Source organism: Engystomops pustulosus, chromosome 3 (genome assembly GCF_040894005.1).
Source record: "Engystomops pustulosus chromosome 3, aEngPut4.maternal, whole genome shotgun sequence".
NCBI classification, from domain to species: domain Eukaryota; kingdom Metazoa; phylum Chordata; class Amphibia; order Anura; family Leptodactylidae; genus Engystomops; species Engystomops pustulosus.
The window spans coordinates 16,147,952-16,175,859 of record NC_092413.1 but is presented as its reverse complement, the minus strand read 5'-3'; the positions used below and the strand labels follow the sequence as shown (position 1 = coordinate 16,175,859).

General features: G+C 43.4%; 1 protein-coding gene across 4 annotated transcripts in view; it reads right to left on the bottom strand.

Annotated features, from left to right (window-relative positions):
- The window catches only part of USH2A (usherin), a 493,686-nt gene that overhangs the window by 107,051 nt on the left and 358,727 nt on the right, over positions 1-27,908 (bottom strand). For all 4 annotated transcript variants that reach the window (XM_072140122.1, XM_072140124.1, XM_072140123.1 and 1 more), the window contains exons 48-50: positions 19,566-19,764; positions 13,757-13,925; positions 8,339-8,560 (exon numbers count right to left, since the gene is read on the bottom strand). In XM_072140122.1, the coding sequence (XP_071996223.1) occupies positions 8,339-8,560; positions 13,757-13,925; positions 19,566-19,764 (590 nt within the window). The remainder of the gene's footprint in view (positions 1-8,338; positions 8,561-13,756; positions 13,926-19,565; positions 19,765-27,908) is intronic.

Below are 27,908 nucleotides of genomic sequence, written 5' to 3'. Positions count from 1 at the left end.
TTCCCCAGTATATAGTCAGCCCCCTGCCCCAGTATATAGCCAGCACCCAGTCCCAGTATACAGCCAGCAGCGGGGGAAGCCAGATAGGTTTTTTATGTATTTTAAGAGTTTTTATGTATGTTTTTTAATTGAGTATAAGCCGAGTTTGGGGTTTCAGCACATTTTTTTGTGCTGAAAAACTAGGCGTATACTCGAGTATATATGGTATTTAAGTATATATTTAAAAAGGTCTTGCTTTATTTTAATTGTTTTCCTTTAAATTTGTGTTCATTATTATTATTTTATTGCTGCATACACTTTTGTCCGGCTCAGTTACATATGCAACAGATACAACGCAGTCCAGTCTCAGGGCAATGTACAGAGCAGAGCAATCCATATCTCAGACCATTGCTCCCAGTCCACCCAGTAATAAAGCCTCCATGTTAATGTCACCGCACATACGCCATCACTGGTTTCAGCCGTTTGCCGCAGTTTTTTTTGGATCTTGTCTCTCTACAAACCCATTAGAGGCATTTAATACAATGAATTAGGGAAATAAACACCAGCAATGAATTTAAGGCTGTAAAAAATTAATAGGTGTAGTGAAATTTCAATGAATCTGCCTGTTCCAATAAAACAAGACACGGAGGACGCTGCTAATGTTCCGTCCTCACCGGAGAACTCGGAAATCTGTGCAATGACCAATGATTTAACGGGTCTCTAAGGCTCTGTTCATACCACGTAGGAGCTCTATGTGTGTCGTAAACATATCTGTAGGGTTCATTTCACCCGAGAGAAGACATTGAATACCAACCCATAACATCAACAGAACTATGGAGACAGAGAAGACCTTGTATTTTGTAAATTCCTTAGAATTCCTTCGGGCTTTGGCAAGATGATCCATGATTTGGTCATCCATTGGTATTATGTTTCCAAAATTCCATAAAAATTCAACTGCATTTACAGAATTCACAGTCATTGCTCAAGTGTCCTCTGAAAGCACCCAGTATGCACCACATCACGATTTAACACCTGCAAACGGCTGTGGGTGTGATGGGCCTCTACACTGAACCCAGTTGAGGCTTAAGTCAGTTCCTCCGTAATCATGAAACATCTTTTTGCTCCAAAAGGGATGACATAGGTTGGGTTGGGTCTGCTCCAAGTGGTTTTGGGTTGGGTTGGGTCTGCTCCAATTGGTTTTGGGTTGGGTTGGGTCTGCTCCAATTGGTTTTGGGTTGGGTTGGGTCTGCTCCAAGTGGTTTTGGGTTGGCTTCTGCTCCAAGTGGTTTTGGGTTGGGTTGGGTCTGCTCCAAGTGGTTTTGGTTTCAAAATCTGGACCTACATATCCCTCTAGGCTCCACTGGTACGGTGGTCTTCCTCAGTGACACACCACTGATAGAAAAATGTAATATCAGAGATATAAGTCACAGATATGAACACTCCAATTCTCTGAAGTAGGACTACGTAGGGACAGGGCCGGATTATAGGCGGGGCCACCATCTTGCCCCCCCAGGGGCCCCCACCAGATCGCACTTCCCGTGCCCCCCCTCATGAGCCTAACGCCGGCCGCCGCCTCCGGGCATAGGCGAGCACCTCCCCGGCGATCCAGCCCCTGCATAAACTGCCCGCCCACTCATCCTGCTGCATGGAGAGCCGCCCGCCGCCACTCCGCCCCCCCTTCGGCACAGGTGACCGCTTCCAGGCCCACCTAAACAAGCAACCCCCCTCCTTCCTGGCCGAATAAGCAACCAACCGACTCCCCCCCCCACTGGCGAACAAGGAGCGGCAAGACCCCCCACCCGCCCGAACAGGCACCCGGTCACCCTAACAGGTAAGTATATACATATGTGTTTTTCTGTGTGTATATATGTATATACAGTGTATATATGTATATACAGTGTATATGTGTGTATATATATATATATACAGTGTATATGTGTATATATGTATATACAGTGTATATGTGTATATATGTATATACTGTGTATTTATGCATCTACTGTGTATATATGTATACACTGTATATACATTCATCTACTGTGTATATGTGTTTATATGTATATACAGTGTATATATGTATATACAGTGTATATGTGTGTATATATATATATATATATATATATATATATATACAGTGTATATGTGTATATATGTATATACAGTGTATATGTGTATATATGTATATACTGTGTATTTATGCATCTACTGTGTATATATGTATACACTGTATATACATTCATCTACTGTGTATATGTGTTTATATGTATACGCTGTGCATATATGCATCTACTGTGTATATGTGTATATATGTATACGCTGTGCATATATGTATCTACTGTGTATATGTGTATATACTGTGTATTTATGCATCTACTGTATATATGTATATACTGTGTATTTATGCATCTGCTGTATATATGTATATACTGTGTATATATGCATCTACTGTGTATATGTGTATATACTGTGTATATATGCATCTACCGTGTGTATATATATATATATATATATATATATATATATATATATATATATACTGTATATTTATGCATCTACTGTGTTTATACACACATATATGTGTGTACATTTATATATATGTGAATGATGTGGTTTTTGTATATACTGTGTATATGGAATGTATGTATATGCTCTATATACAGAATGTGTGTGTGTGTGTATTTCCCGTATGTGTGTGTAAATGCTGTATATACTGAATGTGTGTGTGTGTGTGTATTTCCCATATGTGTGTGTAATTGCTGTACATACTGAATGTGTGTGTATTTTCTATATGTGTATATACTCTGGGTATTAGTTTATAAATGTATATGAGTGCATAAATGTGTGTGTATAAGTGTATACTTGTGTGTATATATGGGTGCAAGTATACGAGTGTAGAACTTTATGTGTGTGTGTATATGTATATAAATGTGGGTAATTGTATAAACATGTCTGTATAAGCGTACATTCACAAGAACGTATGGGGACGTATATCTGGCCGCAAATTTGCTACCGGATATACTTCCCTCAAAGGCGTCCATAGCGCCTAGGCTCGGTACTGTGAGCACCACGAGTACTCACTGTTTCGTGCTGTGGCCACTGTATGTAGCTGTGTTACTGGGGATGAGGCGGCTGTATGTAGCTGTGCTACTGGGGTGAGGCGGCTGTATGTAGCTGTGTTACTGGGGATGAGGCGGCTGTATGTAGCTGTGCTACTGGGGTGAGGCGAATGTATGTAGCTGTGTTACTGGGGTGAGGCGAATGTATGTAGCTGTGTTACTGGGGTGAGGCGAATGTATGTAGCTGTGTTACTGGGGTGAGGCGAATGTATGTAGCTGTGTTACTGGGGATGAGGCGGCTGTATGTAGCTGTGTTACTGGAGGGTTGGCGGCTGTATGTAGCTGCGTTACTGGGGGCCAGGCGGCTGTATGTAGCTGTTTTACTGGGGCCAGGCGGCTGTATGTAGCTGTGTTACTGGGGGCCAGGCGGCTGTATGTAGCTGTGTTACTGGGGGCGAGGCGGCTGTATGTGGCTGTGTTAATGGGGATGAGGCGGCTGTATGTAGCTGTGTTACTGGGGATGAGGCGGCTGTATGTAGCTGTGCTACTGGGGTGAGGCGAATGTATGTAGCTGTGTTACTGGGGTGAGGCGAATGTATGTAGCGGTGTTACTGGGGGCCAGGCGGCTGTATGTAGCTGTGTTACTGAGGGTGAGGCGGCTGTATGTAGCTGTGTTACTGGGGAGGAGGCGGCTGTATGTAGCTGTGTTACTGGGGGCGAGGCGGCTGTATGTAGCGGTGTTACTGGGGATGAGGCGGCTGTATGTAGCTGTGTTACTGTTGACGAGGCGGCTGTATGTAGCTGTGTTACTGGGGGTGAGGCAGCTGTATGTAGCTGTGTTACTGGGGGCCAGGCGGCTGTATGTAGCTGTGTTACTGAGGGTGAGGCGGCTATATGTAGCTGTGTTACTGGGGAGGAGGCGGCTGTATGTAGCTGTGTTACTGGGGGCGAGGTGGCTGTATGTAGCGGTGTTACTGGGGATGAGGCGGCTGTATGTAGCTATGTTCCTGGGGATGAGGCGGCTGTATGTAGCTGTGTTACTGGGGATGAGGTGGCTGTATGTAGCTGTGTTACTGTTGACGAGGCGGCTGTATGTAGCTGTGTTACTGGGGGTGAGGCAGCTGTATGTAGCTGTGTTACTGGGGGCGAAGCAGCTGTATGTAGCTGTGTTACTGGGGGCCAGGCGGCTGTATGTAGCTGTGTTACTGGGGGCCAGGCGGCTGTATGTAGCTGTGTTACTAGGGATGAGACAGCTGTATGTAGCTGTGTTACTGGGGACGAGGCAGCTGTATGTAGCAGTGTTACTGGGGACGAGGCGGCTGTATGTAGCTGTGTTACTGGGGTGAGGCGGCTGTATGTAGCTGTGTTACTGGAGGGTTGGCGGCTGTATGTAGCTGTGTTACTGCTGGGATAGTGGAAAGGAAGCAGGAGGACGTGTGTGTACGCTACACTTAGTGGGGGCCTCCACCAGATTTTGCGCCCAGGGGCCCCCACCAACCTTAATCCGGCCCTGCGTAGGGAGTGTGGCTCTGGGCTACAGTCCGAGATTTGTCTGGGAAGATGAACAAATTCAAAAGCAAAATGAAGACTCCAGTAATTTTGGAAACTCATGTCGAAAATATTTCTACGATAAAAAGAAAATGCTCAGGTTCTCGTTTTCTGGGTCGTGCTTGTAATTCTGGTCTTCGATACTGATGGTTGAGGCGGTGCTACGGGACCGGTTTCAGTTAATCAGTGGACTATTTGGACATCACTGGTGACGTAAGAGGAAGTAACGTCCTATGATACAAAGAAGCCAGTGAAGACTGAATGTACTTTATTTTTTTTTGGTACCTCTGCCTTAGCTCACTTAGTGTTTTCCAAAATTCCTGGAAGACCATTTTGGTATTTAGCCAAGTTTTGATTTCTGGGTGAAGGGTCATTTTTACAGTTTTGGGAGTACTGTTTTCTCAGGCTTCTGGTTGAACACTGTGATAGTCATGCAGAGAGCACAGCAGTGTGAGGTAACGCCCCCAGTGCACTTGGAGAAGCCAACATCCTGGAATATAAATCAATTTTTAAAAATCCTTGGGCCATTAGGAAATATAACCCTGGAGTTCTTGCTTAAGGGACCCAGTTGAATTTATAACCCCACTGAGCTCGGCAACCCAGGTCACCACTTAATTTCACGCTCATCATTCTCAGGTTCTAATACTGCAGGGATCACCTGGTTAGGCTGCATATATGTTTCTTCTAGGTGCATTATTTGTATGTCTGTATGTTTGTTAACATATGGGTTAATGGTTTTGTTTACACTAAAATGTATCTTTCCTGAGGTGTAGCAGGCTGTGATTGGTTAGCAGTCTCAGAACATTACAGACTGTGCAGAAGTCTATTAAGAGGAGCTAAGTCTGAGGTTGTTCTGTTGGTTATTCTTAGTCAGTGTCTTGAGAGTTTTCTATAAGATACACGCTACTCATTCTGTGCTACCGAAGTAGCAGACCCAGCCCAGCTCCCTGGAGCTTAATTCCAGCCAAGCTGACCACTGGTCCAGGTTTAAGTACTGGCATTGTTCCTGCTATCTAGAGGACTATTATCCTGACATAGCCAGCCAACCGACAGCCCTGCTTGCCTTCAGAGGAAGACGTTTTTGACCAGACTCTTATCTTCTGCTGTTGGATTGTTCCATGAGAAGTTCTCCTAATAAAGGAACCATGAGCTTTGAACATCTCCATTAGCTGTGTGCATACCTGGCCAGCGGCTACAATCATGGGTCTTCCTCTTACCATCAGCCAGGGATCTGTCACCTACACAGGCAGGAACCCAGGGAGTACCTTGTAGTCGCATGGCCTTCCGCTCTTCCTGCTTTACCCTGTTAGCCCTGACCGGTGTGGATAAGGCCTACGCTAGGACAAAGCTACTGAAATTTTGTTTTCATGGGCGTAGTGACACATTGGGGCACATTTACTTACCCAGTCCTGTCACGATCCCTCATCCGGACTGTCCGACGATGATGAAGTCCGGCGTGATTCACCAAGATCGTGCGCCCGATATCCTGCATGTGTCGCTTCCCCGCTCGGGTCCGCCAGAGTTCACCATCTTCTTCCCGGTGCATGTGAGTGCATTGTCTTGCAACACAATTATGAATTTTAAATCCCGCACTTAGTCCGAATCAGGCCATGCCCCCCGATTTCTGCTGCATGAAAGTCAAAATCCGATTGCGTGCGCCAAAAACCCCTGTTAAATGCGGCGCAAATCGGAAATAGTAGGGAAACCCAACGGAAATGTGGTGTGCGGACCCTTAGTTAATGTGCCCCATTCAAGGCAAAATACTGTCAATCAAGACTGAGTGAGAGGTGCAAGTTAGTAAAGGCGGTTATAGGAGAAGCCCCACCCCTGAGGGGGGCTGAAATGCTCATTTGCATATTATGCAAATTTTAATTTTGTTTAATGAAAAATATAATGATAAATGTTACCTATAGAATCAAAGAATATCAGCTCCTATGTGTATAGTCCGAGGCCGTACGTCAGTCTATATACCGCATAGCAATGACAGCCGGTGTATGTACAGATATATTCCTGATTGTGTGTATCCAGTCTGCTGCGGGAATGCAGAGCATGCTCCTACTCCCAGGACACTTGTATTACATCGTACGCAGCTCATCCGCCCATGGAGAGCAGTAAAACCTAAATGCTGCCCCAGCACTTCTCATCCAGCAGCATCTGTTAATTCACTCCATTTATAAAATACATATTGACAAAGACAACTGAACTGGGAACAAAGGAGATTTGATTTGGTGTGAGAAAGTCAAATCAATGTTATTTCCTTAAAGGACGTACCCGGCCGCTGTTTATACAATGCGGGACCTCGGTAACGGAGGCTCCGGATCCTCTATGTACATTGTACAGTCACTGATAAAATATATGTAGAATAAAAAATACACTAATTTAGCTTTATATATTTTTAGTATTTTTTATTACATTTCCATGTTTTAGCATAATTTTCACATTGTGCAGGACCGTCAGATGACCTGTAGATGTCACTGTTGTTATGGCTTTCCAGGTACAACCTGAGACATTTGCAAAATTTGTCACAAAATGTATCAATTAAGAAAAGGTGAAAACTTTGTAAACATTTGTTTTACAATGTGGCGGTGACTTATTGGTTATAGGGGTTGGTGCTAGTTTTAATGTTAATTCTGCTACTGTTAATGGGCAGTGTTGGACAGGCCCACCAGAGAATCGGAGGATCCCCCGGTGGGCACAGATTTTCACCCAATACTGAAACCTGGAAAAACAGCAGAAGGGAAGCCAAAACGGAGGCTAATAAGGTCTACTTCTTAGGGTTAGATGAGAAGAGGTTTGTCTTTTGGGCCTATGGAACCCAAGTCCAACACCACATTACACCCACATTACACCCACATACAACACCTCCATTAGTTTCATTGAGAATTGAGTGTCATTGCATATGCCCGGCCTGATTCTCTATTCCGATAGGGATTCTGGTTTCATGATTGCAGTAGTCTGATCGCCACAGATCAGTATGGATGGATAGAGGTTAACATGGGAAATTGGAACAACCGGGGCTTAGTTCCAGAGTTCATAGATTGGGAGTGGTGAAATGGCTTTTTATTGGTTCGAATATTGACTTACAGGGAAGTTACCTACAGGTGGCACTATAGAGATCATTTTCTTCCCTCGGGGGAGAAATCATTTGTATGGTTTTCCCAGGGAGCATTATCTGCAATTATAGAGTTATTCTAATTTCGAGTTGGCATAAAATAGCTGTAAAGGGAACCTGTCACCACGTTTTTCACAAATACAGCTAGTGACAGGTTCCCGTAGAGCCCAACTAACTAAATACCAGCCTTCTTTGGCTAAATATTGTTTCCCTCACATCCCCATAAAATCAACTTTATGTTATCCTACCGGGCATCAGAGGCAGCATGTCTTCATCGGCCAGCCCCACCCATGTATTCCTTCCCATGCCATATGCCTCTTTACCATTCAGCACTTCAAGTCATGTGAGCAGGGTGATGTCATCTAAGTCATTTACCCAGTAACATTAATATCTACCCCATGTATGTATCTGATCACATGAAATCACAGCAGCTTCCATAGACTTCTACTCCTCCCCATCCTCCATGTGATTTCATGTGATCAGATACATACAGGAGGAAGATGTTAATGTTACCGGGTAAAGGACCATACATGACATCACCCTGGTTACATGACATGATGTGCTGAATGATGTAACAGTACTCTCTCTCAACGTTCTTGAAAGGCACCATGTAAATATCTATCACTAATATCTACTCACTTACCCAGTGACTGTCTGTACATAGATCCCTCCTGTTCATCACCGCAGCAGATAAAGCCTGGAGGTGTTATCCTGCCACCGCAGCAGTGCTGAGCAAAGCCATCCCAGAGTGATCCACCGCAGCAGATCTGTGCCCCAGCCTTCGAGTAGGGCTTATCCCCACAGCAGGATTCTCCGTCTCCGATAGACACTCGGTTCTCCATCTTGTTGTAGCAGCAGACCTCACCTGTTCATAGACAGAACATTTCCAGGCGAAATATCAGCATTTAGTAACATAATGTAATACAGCAGCTTTCTTCTAGAAACATCTCCACATATTAAGGCATGGCTACAATATCACCATACTGAAACAAATAGGTCTGAGCTGCAGTTCCAAAAACCACCAGTAAACAGGAATGGAGCTGCTGTCATGGTTTTATAAACAGTCTATAAACTCTTCAGAGTCTTGAGCCCAAAAACCCTTATCTACTGCAGTAAGAAGACCTGTCCAGTACATCAAAACCAGTGACTGACTGGGGTACTTTGGTCCAACAGATAAAATTATTCTGAGGGTACTCCAGGAAATAGTTTTGGCCAAATAAGGTTGTCTTCTGCTGTATCTCTAGGGTCCAGTATTAGGTTAGAGCTTGGGCCCACCGGAGGATCCTCTGATTCCCCAGTGAGACAGTCCGACACTGATCAAAACCAATGGCTTATTATTCTTACCACATTTCCAGCAATTCAGAGTTGAAATCACAGATAATTTTAATCTGCAATATATGAACACCTGAGCCTAAAACCAATCCCGTGTGGATGTCAAGAGATATGAACGTCAATCCAGGCAGATAGGCAACAGCGGATCGAGGCAATTTACAAGTTTCCAACTCGGAATGATTAATTACACCTAATTAATAACATGATTGTGTTGACACGTCTAATTATTCCAGCCAAAAGTTTAATCAACATGAACATTCCCTTTAAGATCAAATTACCTGGTCAATGATGATTCTCAAAAACTGAATCCATAATATGATAATCTAAAACGGGATTTTCTTTAAACTTCCACATAAGCAATCACAATCCTGAATACATATACTGTGCCAAAAAAGTATGTGCCCAACTGAAAGTGTTCATCACAAATTTTAGGTATTTTAGGCTTTTCCATTGTTTTATTTTCAAAGTTAAAATAACAAAATATTTTCCATTATTCTATCCAATGTAAGAAGCCAAAGCCAAGAGACCCAGATTATAGGGATAATAAAGTGGATCCTAACACATAATGGGGCACATTTACTTACCCAGTCCTATCGCGATCCCAGGGTGCGACGAGGATTCGGAGCTGCCGCCATTCACTAAGGTCGTGCGTCCAATTTCCTGCATGTGTCGCTTCCCCGCTCAGGTCCGCCGGAGTTCACCGTCTTCTTCCTGGTGCATGTAAGTGCTGATCTTGCAACACAATTCCATTTTTAAATTCCACGGTTTGTCAGAATCTGTTGGGTTGTCCGATGGCCATGCCCCCCATTTCTGTCGCATGCAAGCCAGTGCCGATGCACCACAATCCGATCGTGTGTGCCAAAAACCCAGGGCAATTCAGGGCAAAATGGAAATATTCGGGAAACCCATCGGAATCGCCGTCCGCAGACCCTTAGTAAATGAGCCCCAATATGTTGGAACAGAATCACCTGTTTGGCTAAAAATCAAGATGATAAATTAGTGGTTTCCTGCATAATATTTAGGAGCTTAACTCAATGGGGCTCATTTACTAAGGGCTCCGCAGCCGCATTTTCGTGGGGTTTCCAGACTTTTTCCGTTTTGCGCCAATTTCCGCCGGGATTTTGGCGCACGCGATCGGATAGTGGCGCATCAGCGCTGGCTTGCATGCGACAGAAATCGGGGGGCGTAGCTATCAGACAACCCAACAGATCCGGAAAAACAGTGGAATTTAAAAACCAAATTGTGTCGCAAAATCAATCACTCACATGCACCGGGAATAGGTTGGTGAACTGCGGCGGACCTCTGCGCAGCAGCGACACCTGGTGGACATCAGGCGCACAACCTTAGTGAATCGCCGGAAAACCCGAATCCTCGTCGGAGAACGCACTGCTGGATCGCGAAAGGACGTGTTGCAAGCACGTGCCCTCTACCACCTAAAAGAGGCGCAGTAGCAGGCAGCAACAGGTGCGCGCTGTCTAGGGGATGTCACCAATAAGCCGCTGTATACTAACATCGTCCATGGGGATGGGAGGTGCCACTATGGACCCGAGTCGGGACAGAGATAAGTATATGTTTTTTGATCATAATCAGAAAAGGACACAGCCATACAATTTAGTAGATGGTTGGCCACCTTAATCAAAAGGGTTGACCAACATTTATCTAATAACTATGCCCAGAATCAGACTGGGGCTCTTTGGGTCCACTTGCTAAAATTTTAGTGGGGGTTCACCATTTATCATTCCACAGAAAATAAAATATATTGGGTTGTCTTCTGCTAGACCTCTGGGGCTTTTCATTGAGTTAAAGCCTGGGCCCACCAGAGGATCCTCTGGTTCTCTGGTGGGCCAGTCCAACCCTGACTATGGCCACCTTCAGAGTCATCTAGTCCTAATAACTAAGGAGTAGTGTATTCTTGATTTTGTGTTTCATAATTGCATAATCATTATTATTTTTACGCACAACATCAAAAAGTCCTTTCCATTGGTCACTTTCCATCCAACGTAAATCATGGACATCCCACCAGACACCATAACAGGGGGCAGGGTTTTTTTTTTCTGTCGTCTTGTATTTACATTTCCAGTTAGCGCTCCCTATTATGTCATAGCTCTTCTCTAGTCCACCGGCTTTCCTCTAGTTAGTCCTGATTTACAGCAAGTCCAATCATTTCTTCCCCCAAAGATGTAAACACAGATTAATTCTCACGACCACTGGATGGAGATAGAGGTTATAAAATAAATTCTTTCCATTACGGAGCATTGAGATTAATGAGACTATTTAACTGCCTTTGCCGGTTCTCCTGTGTGATAGCATTTTTCTGATGACATCATCGGAGCATTCAGAATATTGTGATATATGAATTACTTTGCCAGGGTTTAAAGCTGGGGAGATGTGCGGAGCGAAATTGGCAGAATTTCAAGTACCTTTGCACATTAAAAAAAAAAGTATTATGCTGGAAGGGATGCCAACCAATCAGTAGAGAGCCTACATCTGTGATCTGAACTAATGGTTATTACAATTCAGGAAGATTGTGGGACTACCATGGTGACAGCGTAGAGGAAACAAGAAATAGCCAAGAAAACACGCCATAGGCTGGCCCGCCATTCATTACACATGCAAACTCCCGGTGAGGACACTTATTGTGCCAGATATGTTCTCAAGATAATTTTTGAGGACATCGAATCCTGATTTAATGGCTTCTGTTAAACGATGAGAGATTCTTGTTAGCATCGTAATCTTTGTCAATGGACCCATCAGTATCAGTCAGGAGTATTAATTCCCCCGGGGGCGTTGCTGACCGTTATTGACCCCGGCTGCTCAAGATGCAACAGGCGTCGGCTCGGGAACAAGGATCCTTGAACTGTGTCTCATAACTTCAAGTTGTACATTATACGAATATATTAATCTGAAAGTTCCAGTTTACTCACTAAGGACGAAACAGTATTTGAATAGAAGACTCTTGTTGCATATTCGGGGCAATGTTTTTGAGTGACAACCCACTGGAACGTCGTAGATATGTTTCGGTTAAACAAAATCTTCCCAACTATTTTTACAGCGAAGCACAAGATACTTGATAGTTGCTTTTACCTTTAGGTTAGAGCCACATAATGGGGCAAATTTACTTACCCACTCCTGTCGCGATCCCCGATGCTCCCGAGTTCCATGCATTCGTCGCTTCCATGCCGAGGTTCACCGGAATTCACCTTCTTCTTCCCAGTGCTTGTAAGTGCGTGTCTTGCGACACAATTTGAAATGTTAAATCCCGTGCGTAGTCCAGATCCGTCGGGTTGTCCAACGGCCCGCCCCCCCGATTTGTGTCGCGTGCAAGCCAAAATCTGATCACGTGCGCCAAAAACCCCTGTTAAATGCGGCGCTAAACGGAAATTGTCGGGAAACCATGATCCCCAATGTTTACAAGGCTGAGTTTCTAAAATTGTAACCAATGATGTGAATGTTGTTACGATAAAAACCACCGGGTTCGCTTGGTGTGTCATGGTCAAGGCAACTTGTAGGTCACAACACGATGCGACAACGTGATCATACTTTCACATATCTCATGGCCACAAGTCACCACCTAGGAAGAGTATTCCAGAATATGTAGGCACCAGGTCCCTAGACAATGAAATTCTCCTATGTGGAGTCTCTGAGTTGAGTAACTTCTTCATGGTTGGGTATTTTCCCCCAACTTCTACCCCATTCTCCAACCTCACCAACTTGCTTCTTAGAAAACCATTCTGGACCTTTGGTCTTCCTGAAACAGGTCTTCTCAATCATTAAGTCCCACTGACTTTATGGATTCATCAAAGACTCATCTACAAACACTGCGGTACTAAGATCAAGTGAGCACAAAAGGCACCAAGCCAATGATACCTCCTCCTGCCTGATGGCATCATGACAATGTTCTCACTAACTGATATCTCCTCCTGAACGTTGGCTTCATGGCAATCTTCTCACTGACTCATATCTCCTCCCATAGAAGACATCCAGGAACCTTAATTATAGTGTTTCTGACTTGTATGAGTTGGCCAGTTTCTTGGTATACTTCTAGATACTATTGTGTAATGGCGCGAGTAGGACTGTTTTTCTTTCCAGGATTACTTAGACCTTTCTAAAAAGCTCTTCTGCATGTTCCTATGGAACCAGGGAAAGCAAGTGATCAATCTCTACATGAACCAAGATGGCTGATACCTACACTTCACCTGTGTCTATAGATTTCTGGCCATGCGTGAAACTAGGCCTCCAGAGCTTCTCTAAGATGGTGGTGGGACCATCTACAGCGTCTGATGAATGCTTCCAAGACAAGATAACACAACACAATGTAGCATGGTGCACGAAAGATAGACCCCAACAGACATCTCTTAAAGGTATATACACACAGTGTCGGACTGGGGTTCCTTAGGCCCACCAGAGAAAATCAATCCGGGGGCCCACTCTTCATTATCCCCCAGGATATATACTCTAGCAGCCTCCAAATTGTGGTGTTTTCTGATGGACCTCTGGGGTTCAGTTTTAGTTTGAGCCAGGGCCCACCGGAGGATCCTCTGGTACTCTGGTGGGCCAGTCCGACACTGTATATACACAACATTACTTTGTGAAGGAAGAAGTTCTCATGGTCTACCACCATTGGATGTTAGACCCTACTGTGGTTAGAAAGTTCTCTCAGGAATTAGACCCTGGCATGACCTTGCAATCAGGGATGTATAATGCAATCAGAATACAGGATTTCTCTTACCGGCATGAAGTTTGACGTAATATCCTCCACAACAGCGATGGTCGGGCTTCACCACATGAACTTGACCCCCACAACATATCCGTGATGTATTGTCTATAGATGCAATGTAATCCTGTGCGCAGCACTCGTATCCATCCTGTCTGCCATGTAAAACATCATGGCAGCACACCTGTTAGAGGAAGGAATAGAGGTGGGTCTTATGATGTCATCACTGTATATGGGTTTGTGTAAGTACTAATATAGAAAATGATGTACTGACAGGTCCAAAATGCATCCACATCAATAACAGTACACAAAACTGATATAGCAATGCATCAATGATCGACTATTTCGGGAAATCGGACTGCAAGTGCAATGGAGGCGGAGCCTGCTTTGCTCTATTTGCCTATAAACAGGCAAAATCAAGGCAGAGGCTAAACATAGGAGTTATATGAGGCTGAAGCAGGTCCACTATTATTGCTAATGTTTATATTTGAGCCCGCCCCCACTGCACTTGGAGGCTGGGAGCCCGCCCCCACTGCACTTGGAGGCTGATATTTGGTTTTATAGTACAAATTAAGGGCAAAAAAATAAATAATAATTGTGGCTAAAGCAAAAAAAAAAACATTTTACATAAAAACAAATTTTGGCCCATCTAGATTTTTGTTTCCGTTCCAGTGTTGACAGTACGGGTGACATTTTTATTATTATTTTATTTATTTTTTATTAATATTCTATTTATTTTCAAATACTTTTAAATGTGAAATCTGAATTTTTAATTTTTCATTCTTTATATTTTTTGAAACTTTGCTTTTATTTTCCAATGCGATCATTGGATCTCTCACACCTTAGTATTGGAGTTCATATTATTTCTGTGTCACTATAAAAGGGGTTGGTGTGATAAAAAATAAAGTAAAATCATATTTACAAGGGCTCTATATTTAAATTTTATTTTTTGCACCCTCATCCCTTTTCACTCCATTACCACCGATCCCAATCCCCTTTGTTATCCACTTCCTGGGTGTCTCCACCCACAGGAAGCAGTAGGAGAACTTCTCAGCCAATCATTGGCTGCGGAGGGTCGCTGCCTGAAGACATCTTGGGAGGGGTGTGCAGCAGTGATGGTAAAAGAGGCAAAGAACAGTAAGTAGAAATGTATTATTCTACTAACCCCTAGTAGAGGATGTCCTAATAGAATTTTCTTTTGTATCCTTAAAGGGATTTTATAGACACTGTTCAATTGCTTGGGGCCCCAGAAATCAAAAGAGTGCCAAACAGTGTAGGAGCCCTTATCTTCCATCTCCCCCTCCTTGTCTTCATACATATCTGATTGGTGCTGGGTCTGGTTGTTGGACTAGGGATGAACGGACCCTTTAAGGTTCTGGTTCGCCAATAAAAATGAGCCGACCCAAGCATCCCGGTTGGGTATGCCCCACACAAGCCGGACATATTGCCTAATTGGATGCCAAACAGCCAATCTAGAAAATTAACAACCCTATCAACAAGCCATTGCTTTGATTGGCCAGGGGATTCCTCCTGGCCAATCAGAGCCAGGGCTAGTAGCTTGGGGCATTAATTTGCTGAACTGGCAGCCAATACGGCAATGGGGCTTATTACTAAGGGCCGCGGATCGCACTTTTGTCGGTCAGTTCACTGTTTTCGGGATTTGCGCAGCTTTGACAGGTATATTACAGGGATGTGCTGGGATTGTGTCGCACGTGATCGGATTTTGGCGCCGCTGCGCTGGCTTTCATGCAACAGAAATCAGGGGGTGGGCCATCGGACGATCCGACTGATTCGGACTGAGCGCGGGATTTAAGTTTCAAATTGTGTCGCAAGACAATGCACTTTCATGCACCAGGAAGAAGAAGGTGAACTCCGGGGACCTGAGCGGGGAAGCGACACATGCAGGATATCGGGAGCACGATCTTAGTGAATCGTGGCACAGGGCATGATTGGACAATGCACTTTCTGTGAACTCCTCGGACCGGGTAAGTAAATGTGCCCCAATATGGGTTTGGGTCTGCTCATCTCTATCCGCCAAGTTCCTTGAACAAAATGTTCAGTTCGGGTAACTAAATACCCCCATTAACACCCGATCACGAGAGTAAACCCTTGCCACTGGCGAAGCCCCTGTCAGCATTTAAAGGGACAGATCTGCTCATCACTATTGACCACTCACCATGAACACTTGCGATCGGTGCTGGCACCGTTTGTGGGTGTTAACCCATTAAATGCCGCTGGCAGTATTTAAAGGTGTGGGTCCACTCCTCACTACTTAACACCTATGATCATTGCTGGTGCCGATGGAGAGTGCTAACCCTTTGAATGCATATGTGCCGCCGTGTTCCGTAGGATCGTCACTACCCATAAGGTCATCACTTCCCCATAAGGTCATCACTTCCCCATGAGGTCATCACTTCAGTAAACAGTAAACACCATGATCAGAGCCAGCGGCGGTGCACCCAAACACACTGAAACCGGACTTCTAGCTGAAGGTTAGGTACCATTGTGGTTTGGGTTCACTCATCCGGCGAATATTTTTTAATAATGTTTTTTTTTTGTGTGTGTGTGTGTCTGACCCATATTAAATTAATTAAATTTAGCATAAAATTTGGACCCTCACTTGACGCATTTCTTCCGGCAGGAGCGTCCGGCAGTACATCGATGCACCCGATCCTCGCCTGTCATATACTGTCAGCAATGGGAAGCAGTTTTATAAATAAATAAAACCCAACCCTCATAAAACAGCCGACATTGCAGTCTATACATCTCCCCTCTGCACAGAATCCTCGCATCATCCATTTTCAATGTGAAAGGTACAGAATCCGAGAAAAGCCAAGAAAAAAAAAAATAATAATAATAAAAAATTAAATAAAAAAATTCCCCGCAGCTGATGTATCCAAATTGAATTTTAGGGGTTGACGCTGACTTGAGAGAAATTCAGTTTTATTAAATTAGTTATTCAGAGCAAACAGCTACGTCGGTGGGAATCAGCCGGCGCCGGCTTTACTGGCAGCGAGGCCGCGCTAATGTTATACGCTCTTCATCCCGTTCATTAGGTCTTTGTCTTCTGTCCATCTGGCAATGATTTCTACGATACGACAACTCTGGCTGCTCGGTGAGCGAAGCCTCCCAATGTAAACGCTTTGTGATTAGGCTCCCCGAAACGCGTCCAGTTAATCATCATATACACATCATAAACCCATCGAAGGCTTGTTGACTTAGCGGCAACGTCCGGCCATAAAAGGCGGGACAATTATAGCCGTAATAGAGTGTAAATGGCCAAGATCGGGGAGTTTTCATGTTAAAAATGGTCATTTTACCCCCATTAGTCACGTCCTAATGTCATTTCGAAACCGCGACGGAATCAACATAATGCAAAAATCATAAAAGCCATGACCGTCCGATGACATTCGCAACGTTTTTTACCGCCACCTAAGGCTAAACTTGTTCACTTCAGGATCATTTATAATTCTCTTCTCAATCAGATTTTAATTATTGTCTCACATTCGCGGAGAATATTTGGTGAATTTACTAATGGCCACTGGCCGGTGGGCCGCTGCGTCGCTGTTGACAAATTGCTACATTATTACATTACGACTCGTCATCCGAGAGTTTTCCAGCGCAATTTGTCAATAAAAAGCCATTTGGAATCTCCCGCCGAGCGCTCCCAACGTATCGATCCGGAGACTAAACAGCAGTTAATAGAAGAATTCATCTGCAAAAATGCAACAATTTAGGGGGGGGGGAAATTTCCCTCCTAATGAATTACGGAAGGTCTTTTCACGGCGAGGTGTCGCTTGCCCGATCATGATTGAAATTATAATGATGTCCAAAAACGGAGAATCATGTGAATTAACACAGAAATGTCATAAATTTATCAATGGACTTTGTAACTTTTGAAGGTTTGGATTCTCACTACAGGCAGTGCAACCTGGGAAAAATTATGCAAATTAGCTCTCCTCTGGAAGGAAGTGAGCTGATTCCATAGAGTCTACTGAAGGTAGTTACACTGTGGGGCACATTTACTTACCCGTCCCTTCGACGACGACGATCCGGAATGTCCGATGTCCACGCCCCCCCCCCCCGATTTGTGATGCACGCAAGTGCGCCACAATTCGATCGCGTGTAATTTAGCGCAAATCTGAAATAAATTGCGAAACGCGACAAAAATGTGGTGTTCGGACCCTTAGTAAATGTGCCCCTGTAAGTCAACAGTGGATCAAGTAGATAATGATTGGCTGCACTTCCTTCTGGAGAAGAGCTAATTTGCATAGAACTTTGCATATTTGCATATTCTCTGGTCAATTAGGTAGACCTGGGCAAATTAATCAGGTAGTGGGACATTGGACAATGAAGTTTGCTGTAGTTTAAGGTGCTGTTAGGGCGTAGGGATGGTTACTAGCTCGCTAGCTGATGTAGGGATTTGTGCAGGCAATGCTTCCTGGGAAAGAGTATGCAAATGAGCTCTCCACCAGAAGGAATAAACTGACTTTCTAGTACAGGTAGCTACAGTACAGATCAACTAAGTAGCTAATGATTGCAAGCAGTAGTTACAATTTCTACTTGCAGGAGGAGAGCTCATTTGCATAGTGCTAATTTGCATGTCCTGCTGCCCAAAAGAGGGAATTGGTAGAGGAAACAATAGAATGGGTGAATATGCTAATGATTTATGATCTAAAAGAAAGAAACCTGTCTCTCTAAAGACACCGATGGCAATCTACTCGCTACAGTGTAAGTCCCCAGAACAGATAATGATTGGTGGCACTAGATACAATCCCTACCTTTTGCAAATTTATGTGCCTTATTTGCATGCATAAGGGAGAATTGGCTGAATTAACCAAGAAATGTGTCTATGAGATTTGCTTTTTAGGTACTTTTAGGGGGTTATGTGTCCTCTTAATGGGGGTATAGGGGGGAGTTCTCTGGGACATAATATGCAAATGAGCTCTCCTCTAAAAGGAAAGAAAGTGTCTTACTCCTTACTCCTTAAATGGATTGTACAAAGTTTGATTACCCCCTATCAGATAACATTCATAGTAATTACTGGAGCGGTTGGTTGTAATTCCCCAAAATTCAGGGGATAAATCCTGTGGGTAGGGGATAACAATCAAACTTGGGAGAGTCTCTTAAAGACAATGGGGCTCATTTACTAAGGGTCCGAACGCCGCACTTTCGTTGGGTTTCCCGAATATTTCCGTTTTGCACCGAATTGCCCTGGGATTTTGGAGCACGCGATCGGATTGTGGCGCATCGGCGCCGGCTTGCACGCGACAGAAATCGAGGGGCGTGGCCGTCGGACAACCCGATGGATTCAGACAAACCGCGGAATTTAAAAAAGGATTTGTGTCGCAAGATCAGCACTTACATGCACCAGGAAGAAGAAGGTGAACTCCGGCGGACCTCTGTGCAGCAGCAGTGATACAGGAAGGAACTCGGACGCACGACCATGGTGACCCGGATCCTCGTCAGACAACGCACCGCGCGATCGCGACGGGACCGGTTAAGTAAATCTGCCTCAATATTGTGACTAATGACATGAAGCAGAAAACAGAGTTTCTCCCTTCTAGAGGAGATTTTCATGTTTTCTTCTTTCTACAAACAGCGCCACTGTTGTCTTCAGGTTGGGTTTGGTATTACAACTTTCTCCAACTCAAAGGGGAGGGGCTATGACAACCACTTTGCAGTATGTTTTCATAAACATACATAATCTTATGGGAAGTAGATTAACCCTTGACATGGGTTCACACAGAAACAGAACCAAATAAAAGTAATATTGTTGGCAATGAAGAGTTAAGGCTGGAATTCCATGTATCCGTAGTGTTACCTGCTGGAGAGGGTCGTAGCACTGACCCCCACAGATGTCTTCTCCTTTCTTGCATTTGATAAAGAAGCAAAATGGACCCTTTTCCTCCAGTGACAATTTCCTCCTAGAGTTACATGGCCGCTCATGTCTTCTCCTGAGCTCATAACCAAGAATGATGCCGTTAGGTTCTTCTGGAGGAGACCACCGGACCTCCACTGATCTGCACAAATACATACAGAAGATCCATCACAACTAATGTATAGGTCCTAGTGGCCATGTCAGGTGCAGAAGAATCTTATGATACCTCAGCTGCTGCAGAACCTCTTGATACACCCTCAGCTGTTGCAGAACATGATAATACACACCTCAGCTGCTGCAGAACCTCATGATACACACCTCAGCTGCTGCAGAACATCATAATACACACCTCAGCTGCTGGAGAACCTCATGATACACACCTCAGCTGCTGCAGAACATCATAATAAACACCTCAGCAGTTGCAGAACATGATAATACACACCTCAGAACGACGTAATACATATTTAAGCAGTGGCAGAACCTCATAATATAGATCTCACCTACAAGGTTTATGTAGATTTAGCTTCTGTATATACAGGGATACTGGGGGTTGTAGTTGCACAATACAAGAAATCGAATTGAATTTATCTATCCCATATCTATCTATCTATCTATCTATCTATCTATCTATCTATCTATCTCATTTCAATCTATCTATCTATCTCATATCTATCTCCTATCTATCTATCTATCTATCTATCTATCTATCTATCTATCTCCTATCTATCTATCTATCTATCTCCTATCTATCTATCTATCTATCTATCTCACATCTATCTATCTCATATCTATCTATCTCATATCTATCTATCTATCTATCTATCTATCTATCTATCTATCTATCTATCTATCTCATATCTATCTATCTATCTATCTATCTTATATCTATCTATCTCATATCTATCTATCTATCTTTCTATCTATCTCATATCTTTCTTTCTATCTATCTCATATCTATCTATCTATCTATCTATCTATCTATCTATCTCATATCTATCTATCTATCTATCTATCTATCTATCTATCTATCTATCTATCTATCTTCTATCTATCTATCTCATATCTATCTATCTATCTATCTCATATCTATCTATCTATCTCATATCTATCTATCTATCTATCTCCTATCTATCTATCTATCTATCTATCTATCTATCTATCTATCTATCTCGTATCTATCTATCTATCTATCTCCTATCTATCTATCTATCTATCTATCTATCTATCTATCTCGTATCTATCTATCTCGTATCTATCTATCTATCTCCTATCTATCTATCTATCTATCTATCTATCTATCTATCTATCTATCTATCTATCTATCTCATATCTATCTATCTATCTATCTATCTATCTCATATCTATCTCATATCTATCTATCTCCTATCTATCTATCTATCTATCTATCTATCTCCTATCTATCTATCTCATATCTATCTATCTCCTATCTATCTATCTATCTATCTCATATCTATCTATCTATCTATCTATCTATCTATCTATCTCATATCTATCTATCTCATATCTATCTATCTATCTATCTCATATCTATCTATCTATCTCCTATCTATATCATATCTATCTATATCATATCTATCTATCTATCTTACATGTCATTGCTCTGTAGGACCTTACAGTAAAGCGCAGGACCCCACCTCGGCCCCTGTATATATTCGGGAGGGTTCCTGTGTACTTGCCTCATACATTATGTATTACAGACCGGGTTATATTATTTTCAAAGTTAAAACAAGACGGACGTCCTCCCGCCACGCGGCCCCGTCATACTTCAGGATCAGAATTAATGAATTATCTATTGATTAAATTCCACTCTAGAATATCCACCATGGCAAATAAATGAAGTATCCGGGGCGCGTGTAGGCCGCGGCCGGGCTTGTCAGGGCAATCGATCCGCAGTTAGTAATCTTTGGGGATAGAAGAAGAGTTGATGGTGATATGACATGTGGGGAAGGGAAAGCTAACAAAGCCGCCCAGCAAAGTCATCGCCATCTCACCTCCTGCAGGAGCGATCGCCAAGTGTATACTGCACATATATACATATACTGGGTGTATACTGCACATATATACATATACTGGGTGTATACTGCACATATATATACATATACTGGGTGTATACTGCACATATATATACATATACTGGGTGTATACTGCACATATATACATATACTGGGTGTATACTGCACATATATACATATACTGGGTGTATACTGCACATATATACATATACTGGGTGTATACTGCACATATATACATATACTGGGTGTATACTGCACCTATATATACATATACTGGGTGTATACTGCACATATATACATATACTGGGTGTATACTGCACATATATACATATACTGGGTGTATACTGCACATATATACATATACTGGGTGTATACTGCACATATATACACATATACTGGGTGTATACTGCACATATATATACATATACTGGGTGTATACTGCACATATATACATATACTGGGTGTATACTGCACATATATATACATATACTGGGTGTATACTGCACATATATACATATACTGGGTGTATACTGCACATATATATACATATACTGGGTGTATACTGCACATATATATACATATACTGGGTGTATACTGCACATATATATACATATACTGGGTGTATACTGCACATATATATATATACATATACTGGGTGTATACTGCACATATATATATATATATACATATACTGGGTGTATACTGCACATATATACATATACTGGGTGTATACTGCACATATATATACATATACTGGGTGTATACTGCACATATATACATATACTGGGTGTATACTGCACATATATATACATATACTGGGTGTATACTGCACATATATATACATATACTGGGTGTATACTGCACATATATACATATACTGGGTGTATACTGCACATATATATACATATACTGGGTGTATACTGCACATATATATACATATACTGGGTGTATACTGCACATATATATATACATATACTGGGTGTATACTGCACATATATATACATATACTGGGTGTATACTGCACCTATATATACATATACTGGGTGTATACTGCACATATATACATATACTGGGTGTATACTGCACATATATACATATACTGGGTGTATACTGCACCTATATATACATATACTGGGTGTATACTGCACATATATATACATATACTGGGTGTATACTGCACATATACACTCACCGGCCACTTTATTAGGTACACCTGTCCAACTGCTCGTTAACACTTAATTTCTAATCAGCCAATCACATGGCGGCAACTCAGTGCATTTAGGCATGTAGACATGGTCAAGACAATCTCCTGCAGTTCAAACCGAGCATCAGTATGGGGAAGAAAGGTGATTTGAGGCCTTTGAACGTGGCATGGTTGTTGGTGCCAGAAGGGCTGGTTTGAGTATTTCAGAAACTGCTGATCTACTGGGATTTTCACGCACAACCATCTCTAGGGTTTACAGAGAATGGTCCGAAAAAGAAAAAACATCCAGTGAGCGGCAGTTCTGTGGGCGGAAATGCCTTGTTGATGCCAGAGGTCAGAGGAGAATGGGCAGACTGGTTCGAGCTGATAGAAAGGCAACACCCGTTACAACCAAGGTAGGCAGAAGAGCATCTCTGAACGCACAGTACATTGAACTTTGAGGCAGATGGGCTACAGCAGCAGAAGACCACACCGGGTGACACTCCTTTCAGCTAAGAACAGGAAACTGAGGCTACAATTTGCACAAGCTCATCGAAATTGGACAGTAGAAGATTGGAAAAACGTTGCCTGGTCTGATGAGTCTCGATTTCTGCTGCGACATTCGGTTGGTAGGGTCAGAATTTGGCGTCAACAACATGAAAGCATGGATCCATCCTGCCTTGTATCAACGGTTCAGGCTGGTGGTGGTGGTGTCATGGTGTGGGGAATATTTTCTTGGCACTCTTTGGGCCCCTTGGTAACGCCACAGCCTACCTGAGTATTGTTGCTGACCATGTCCATCCCTTTATGAGCACAATGTACCCTGTAACATCTGATGGCTACTTTCAGTAGGATAATGAGCCATGCCATAAAGCTGGAATCATCTCAGAATGGTTTCTTGAACATGACAATGAGGTCACTGGACACAAATGGCCTCCACAGTCACCAGATCTCAATCCAATAGAGCATCTTTGGGATGTGGTGGAACGGGAGATTCGCATCATGGATGTGCAGCCGACAAATCTGCGGCAACTGTGTGATGCCATCATGTCAATATGGAGCAAAATCTCTGAGGAGCTTCCAGCACCTTGTTGTATCTATGCCACGAAGAATTGAGGCAGTTCTGAAGGCAAAAGGGGGTCCAACCCGTTACTAGCATGGTGTACCTAATAAAGTGGCCGGTGAGTGTATATACATATACTGGGTGTATACTGCACCTATATATACATATACTGGGTGTATACTGCACCTATATATACATATACTGGGTGTATACTGCACATATATATACATATACTAGGTGTATGCTGCACATATATACATATACTAGGTGTATACTGCACATATATATACATATACTGGGTGTATACTGCACCTATATATACATATACTGGGTGTATACTGCACATTTATATACATATACTGGGTGTATACTGCACATATATACATATACTGGGGGTATACTGCACATATATATACATATACTAGGTGTATACTGCACATATATATACATATACTAGGTGTATACTGCACATATATATACATATACTGGGTGTATACTGCACCTATATATACATATACTGGGGGTCATTTACTAAGGGCCCGATTCGCGTTTTCCCGACGTGTTACCCGAATATTTCCGATTTGCGCCGATTGTACCTGAATTGCCCCGGGATTTTGGCGCACGCGATCGGAATTTGGCGCATCGGCGCCGGTATGCACGCGACGGAAATCGGGGGGCGTGGCCGAACGAAAACCTGACGTATTCGGAAAAACCGCCGCATTTAAAAAAAAATTGTGTCGCGAAAATTTCACTCACCTTCATCCTGGATAGGCCGGTGTATTTCGAGGCATTCCAGCGGACTTCAGCGCAGCAGCGCCACCTGGTGGACGGCGGAGGAACTACCATCATAAATCCCGGCCGGACCCGAATCCAGTGCAGAGAACGCGCCGCTGGATCGCGAACGGACCGGGTAAGTAAATCTGCCCCACTGGGTGTATACTGCACATATATACATATACTGGGTGTATACTGCACATATATATACATATACTAGGTGTATACTGCACATATATATACATATACTGGGTGTATACTGCACCTATATATACATATACTGGGTTTATACTGCACATATATACATATACTGGGTGTATACTGCACATATATACATATACTGGGGCAGATTTACTTACCCGGTCCGTTCGTGATCCAGCGGCGCGTTCTCTGCGCTGGATTCGGGTCCGGCCGGGATTCATCAAAGCAGTTCCTCCGACGTCCACCAGGTGGCGATGCTGCGCTGAAGTCCGCTGGAATGCCTCGAAATACACCGGCCTATCCAGGATGAAGGTAAGTGTAAATTTCGCGACACAATTTTTTTAAAAATGCGGTGGTTTTTCCGAATACGTCGGGTTTTCGTTCGGCCACGCCCCCCGATTTCCGTCGCGCGCATACCGGCGCCGATGCGCCACAATCCGATCGCGTGCGCCAAAAACCCGGGGCAATTCAGGTACAATCGGCGCAAATCGGAAATATTCGGGTAACACGTCGGGAAAACCCGAATCGGGCCCTTAGTAAATGACCCCCACTGGGTGTATACTGCACATATATACATATACTGGGTGTATACTGCACATATGTACATATACTGGGTGTATACTGCACATATATACATATACTGGGTGTATACTGCACCTATATATAAATATACTGGGGGTCATTTACTAAGGGCCCGATTCGCGTTTTCCCGACGTGTTACCCGAATATTTCCGATTTGCGCCGATTGTACCTGAATTGCCCCGGGATTGTGGCGCACGTGATCGGATTGTGGCGCATCGGCGCCGGCATGCGCGCGACCGAAATCGGGGGGCATGGCCGAACGAAAACCCGACGTATTCGGAAAAACCGCCGCATTTAAAAACCGAAAAAGTGTCGCTTGGGGAGCGCTTACCTTCACCTGGTCCGAGGTGGTGCATTCCGGCGCGTTGAGATACTTTTCAGCGCAGTAGCGCCACCTGGTGGACATCGGAGGAACTACCTTCTTAAATCCCGGCCGGACCCGAATCCAGAGCAGAGAACGCGCCGCTGGATCGCAAATGGGCCGGGTAAGTAAATCTGCCCCACTGTGTGTATACTGCACATATATACATATACTGGGTGTATACTGCACATATATATACATATACTGGGTGTATACTGCACATATATACATATACTGGGTGTATACTGCACCTATATATACATATACTGGGTGTATACTGCACATATATACATATACTGGGTGTATACTGCACATATATACATATACTGGGTGTATACTGCACATATATACATATACTGGGTGTATACTGCACCTATATATACATATACTGGGTGTATACTGCACATATATATACATATACTGGGTGTATACTGCACATATACACTCACCGGCCACTTTATTAGGTACACCTGTCCAACTGCTCGTTAACACTTAATTTCTAATCAGCCAATCACATGGCGGCAACTCAGTGCATTTAGGCATGTAGACATGGTCAAGACAATCTCCTGCAGTTCAAACCGAGCATCAGTATGGGGAAGAAAGGTGATTTGAGGCCTTTGAACGTGGCATGGTTGTTGGTGCCAGAAGGGCTGGTTTGAGTATTTCAGAAACTGCTGATCTACTGGGATTTTCACGCACAACCATCTCTAGGGTTTACAGAGAATGGTCCGAAAAAGAAAAAACATCCAGTGAGCGGCAGTTCTGTGGGCGGAAATGCCTTGTTGATGCCAGAGGTCAGAGGAGAATGGGCAGACTGGTTCGAGCTGATAGAAAGGCAACACCCGTTACAACCAAGGTAGGCAGAAGAGCATCTCTGAACGCACAGTACATTGAACTTTGAGGCAGATGGGCTACAGCAGCAGAAGACCACACCGGGTGCCACTCCTTTCAGCTAAGAACAGGAAACTGAGGCTACAATTTGCACAAACTCATCGAAATTGGACAGTAGAAGATTGGAGAAACGTTGCCTGGTCTGATGAGTCTCGATTTCTGCTGCGACATTCGGTTGGTAGGGTCAGAATTTGGCGTCAACAACATGAAAGCATGGATCCATCCTGCCTTGTATCAACGGTTCAGGCTGGTGGTGGTGGTGTCATGGTGTGGGGAATATTTTCTTGGCACTCTTTGGGCCCCTTGGTACAACGCCACAGCCTACCTGAGTATTGTTGCTGACCATGTCCATCCCTTTATGAGCACAATGTACCCTGTAACATCTGATGGCTACTTTCAGCAGGATAATGCGCCATGTCATAAAGCTGGAATCATCTCAGACTGGTTTCTTGAACATGACAATGAGGTCACTGGACTCAAATGGCCTCCACAGTCACCAGATCTCAATCCAATAGAGCATCTTTGGGATGTGGTGGAACGGGAGATTCGCATCATGGATGTGCAGCCGACAAATCTGCGGCAACTGTGTGATGCCATCATGTCAATATGGAGCAAAATCTCTGAGGAGCTTCCAGCACCTTGTTGTATCTATGCCACGAAGAATTGAGGCAGTTCTGAAGGCAAAAGGGGGTCCAACCCGTTACTAGCATGGTGTACCTAATAAAGTGGCCGGTGAGTGTATATACATATACTGGGTGTATACTGCACATATATATACATATACTGGGTGTATACTGCACCTATATATACATATACTGGGTGTATACTGCACATATATATACATATACTAGGTGTATGCTGCACATATATACATATACTAGGTGTATACTGCACATATATATACATATACTGGGTGTATACTGCACCTATATATACATATACTGGGTGTATACTGCACATTTATATACATATACTGGGTGTATACTGCACATATATACATATACTGGGGGTATACTGCACATATATATACATATACTAGGTGTATACTGCACATATATATACATATACTAGGTGTATACTGCACATATATATACATATACTGGGTGTATACTGCACCTATATATACATATACTGGGGGTCATTTACTAAGGGCCCGATTCGCGTTTTCCCGACGTGTTACCCGAATATTTCCGATTTG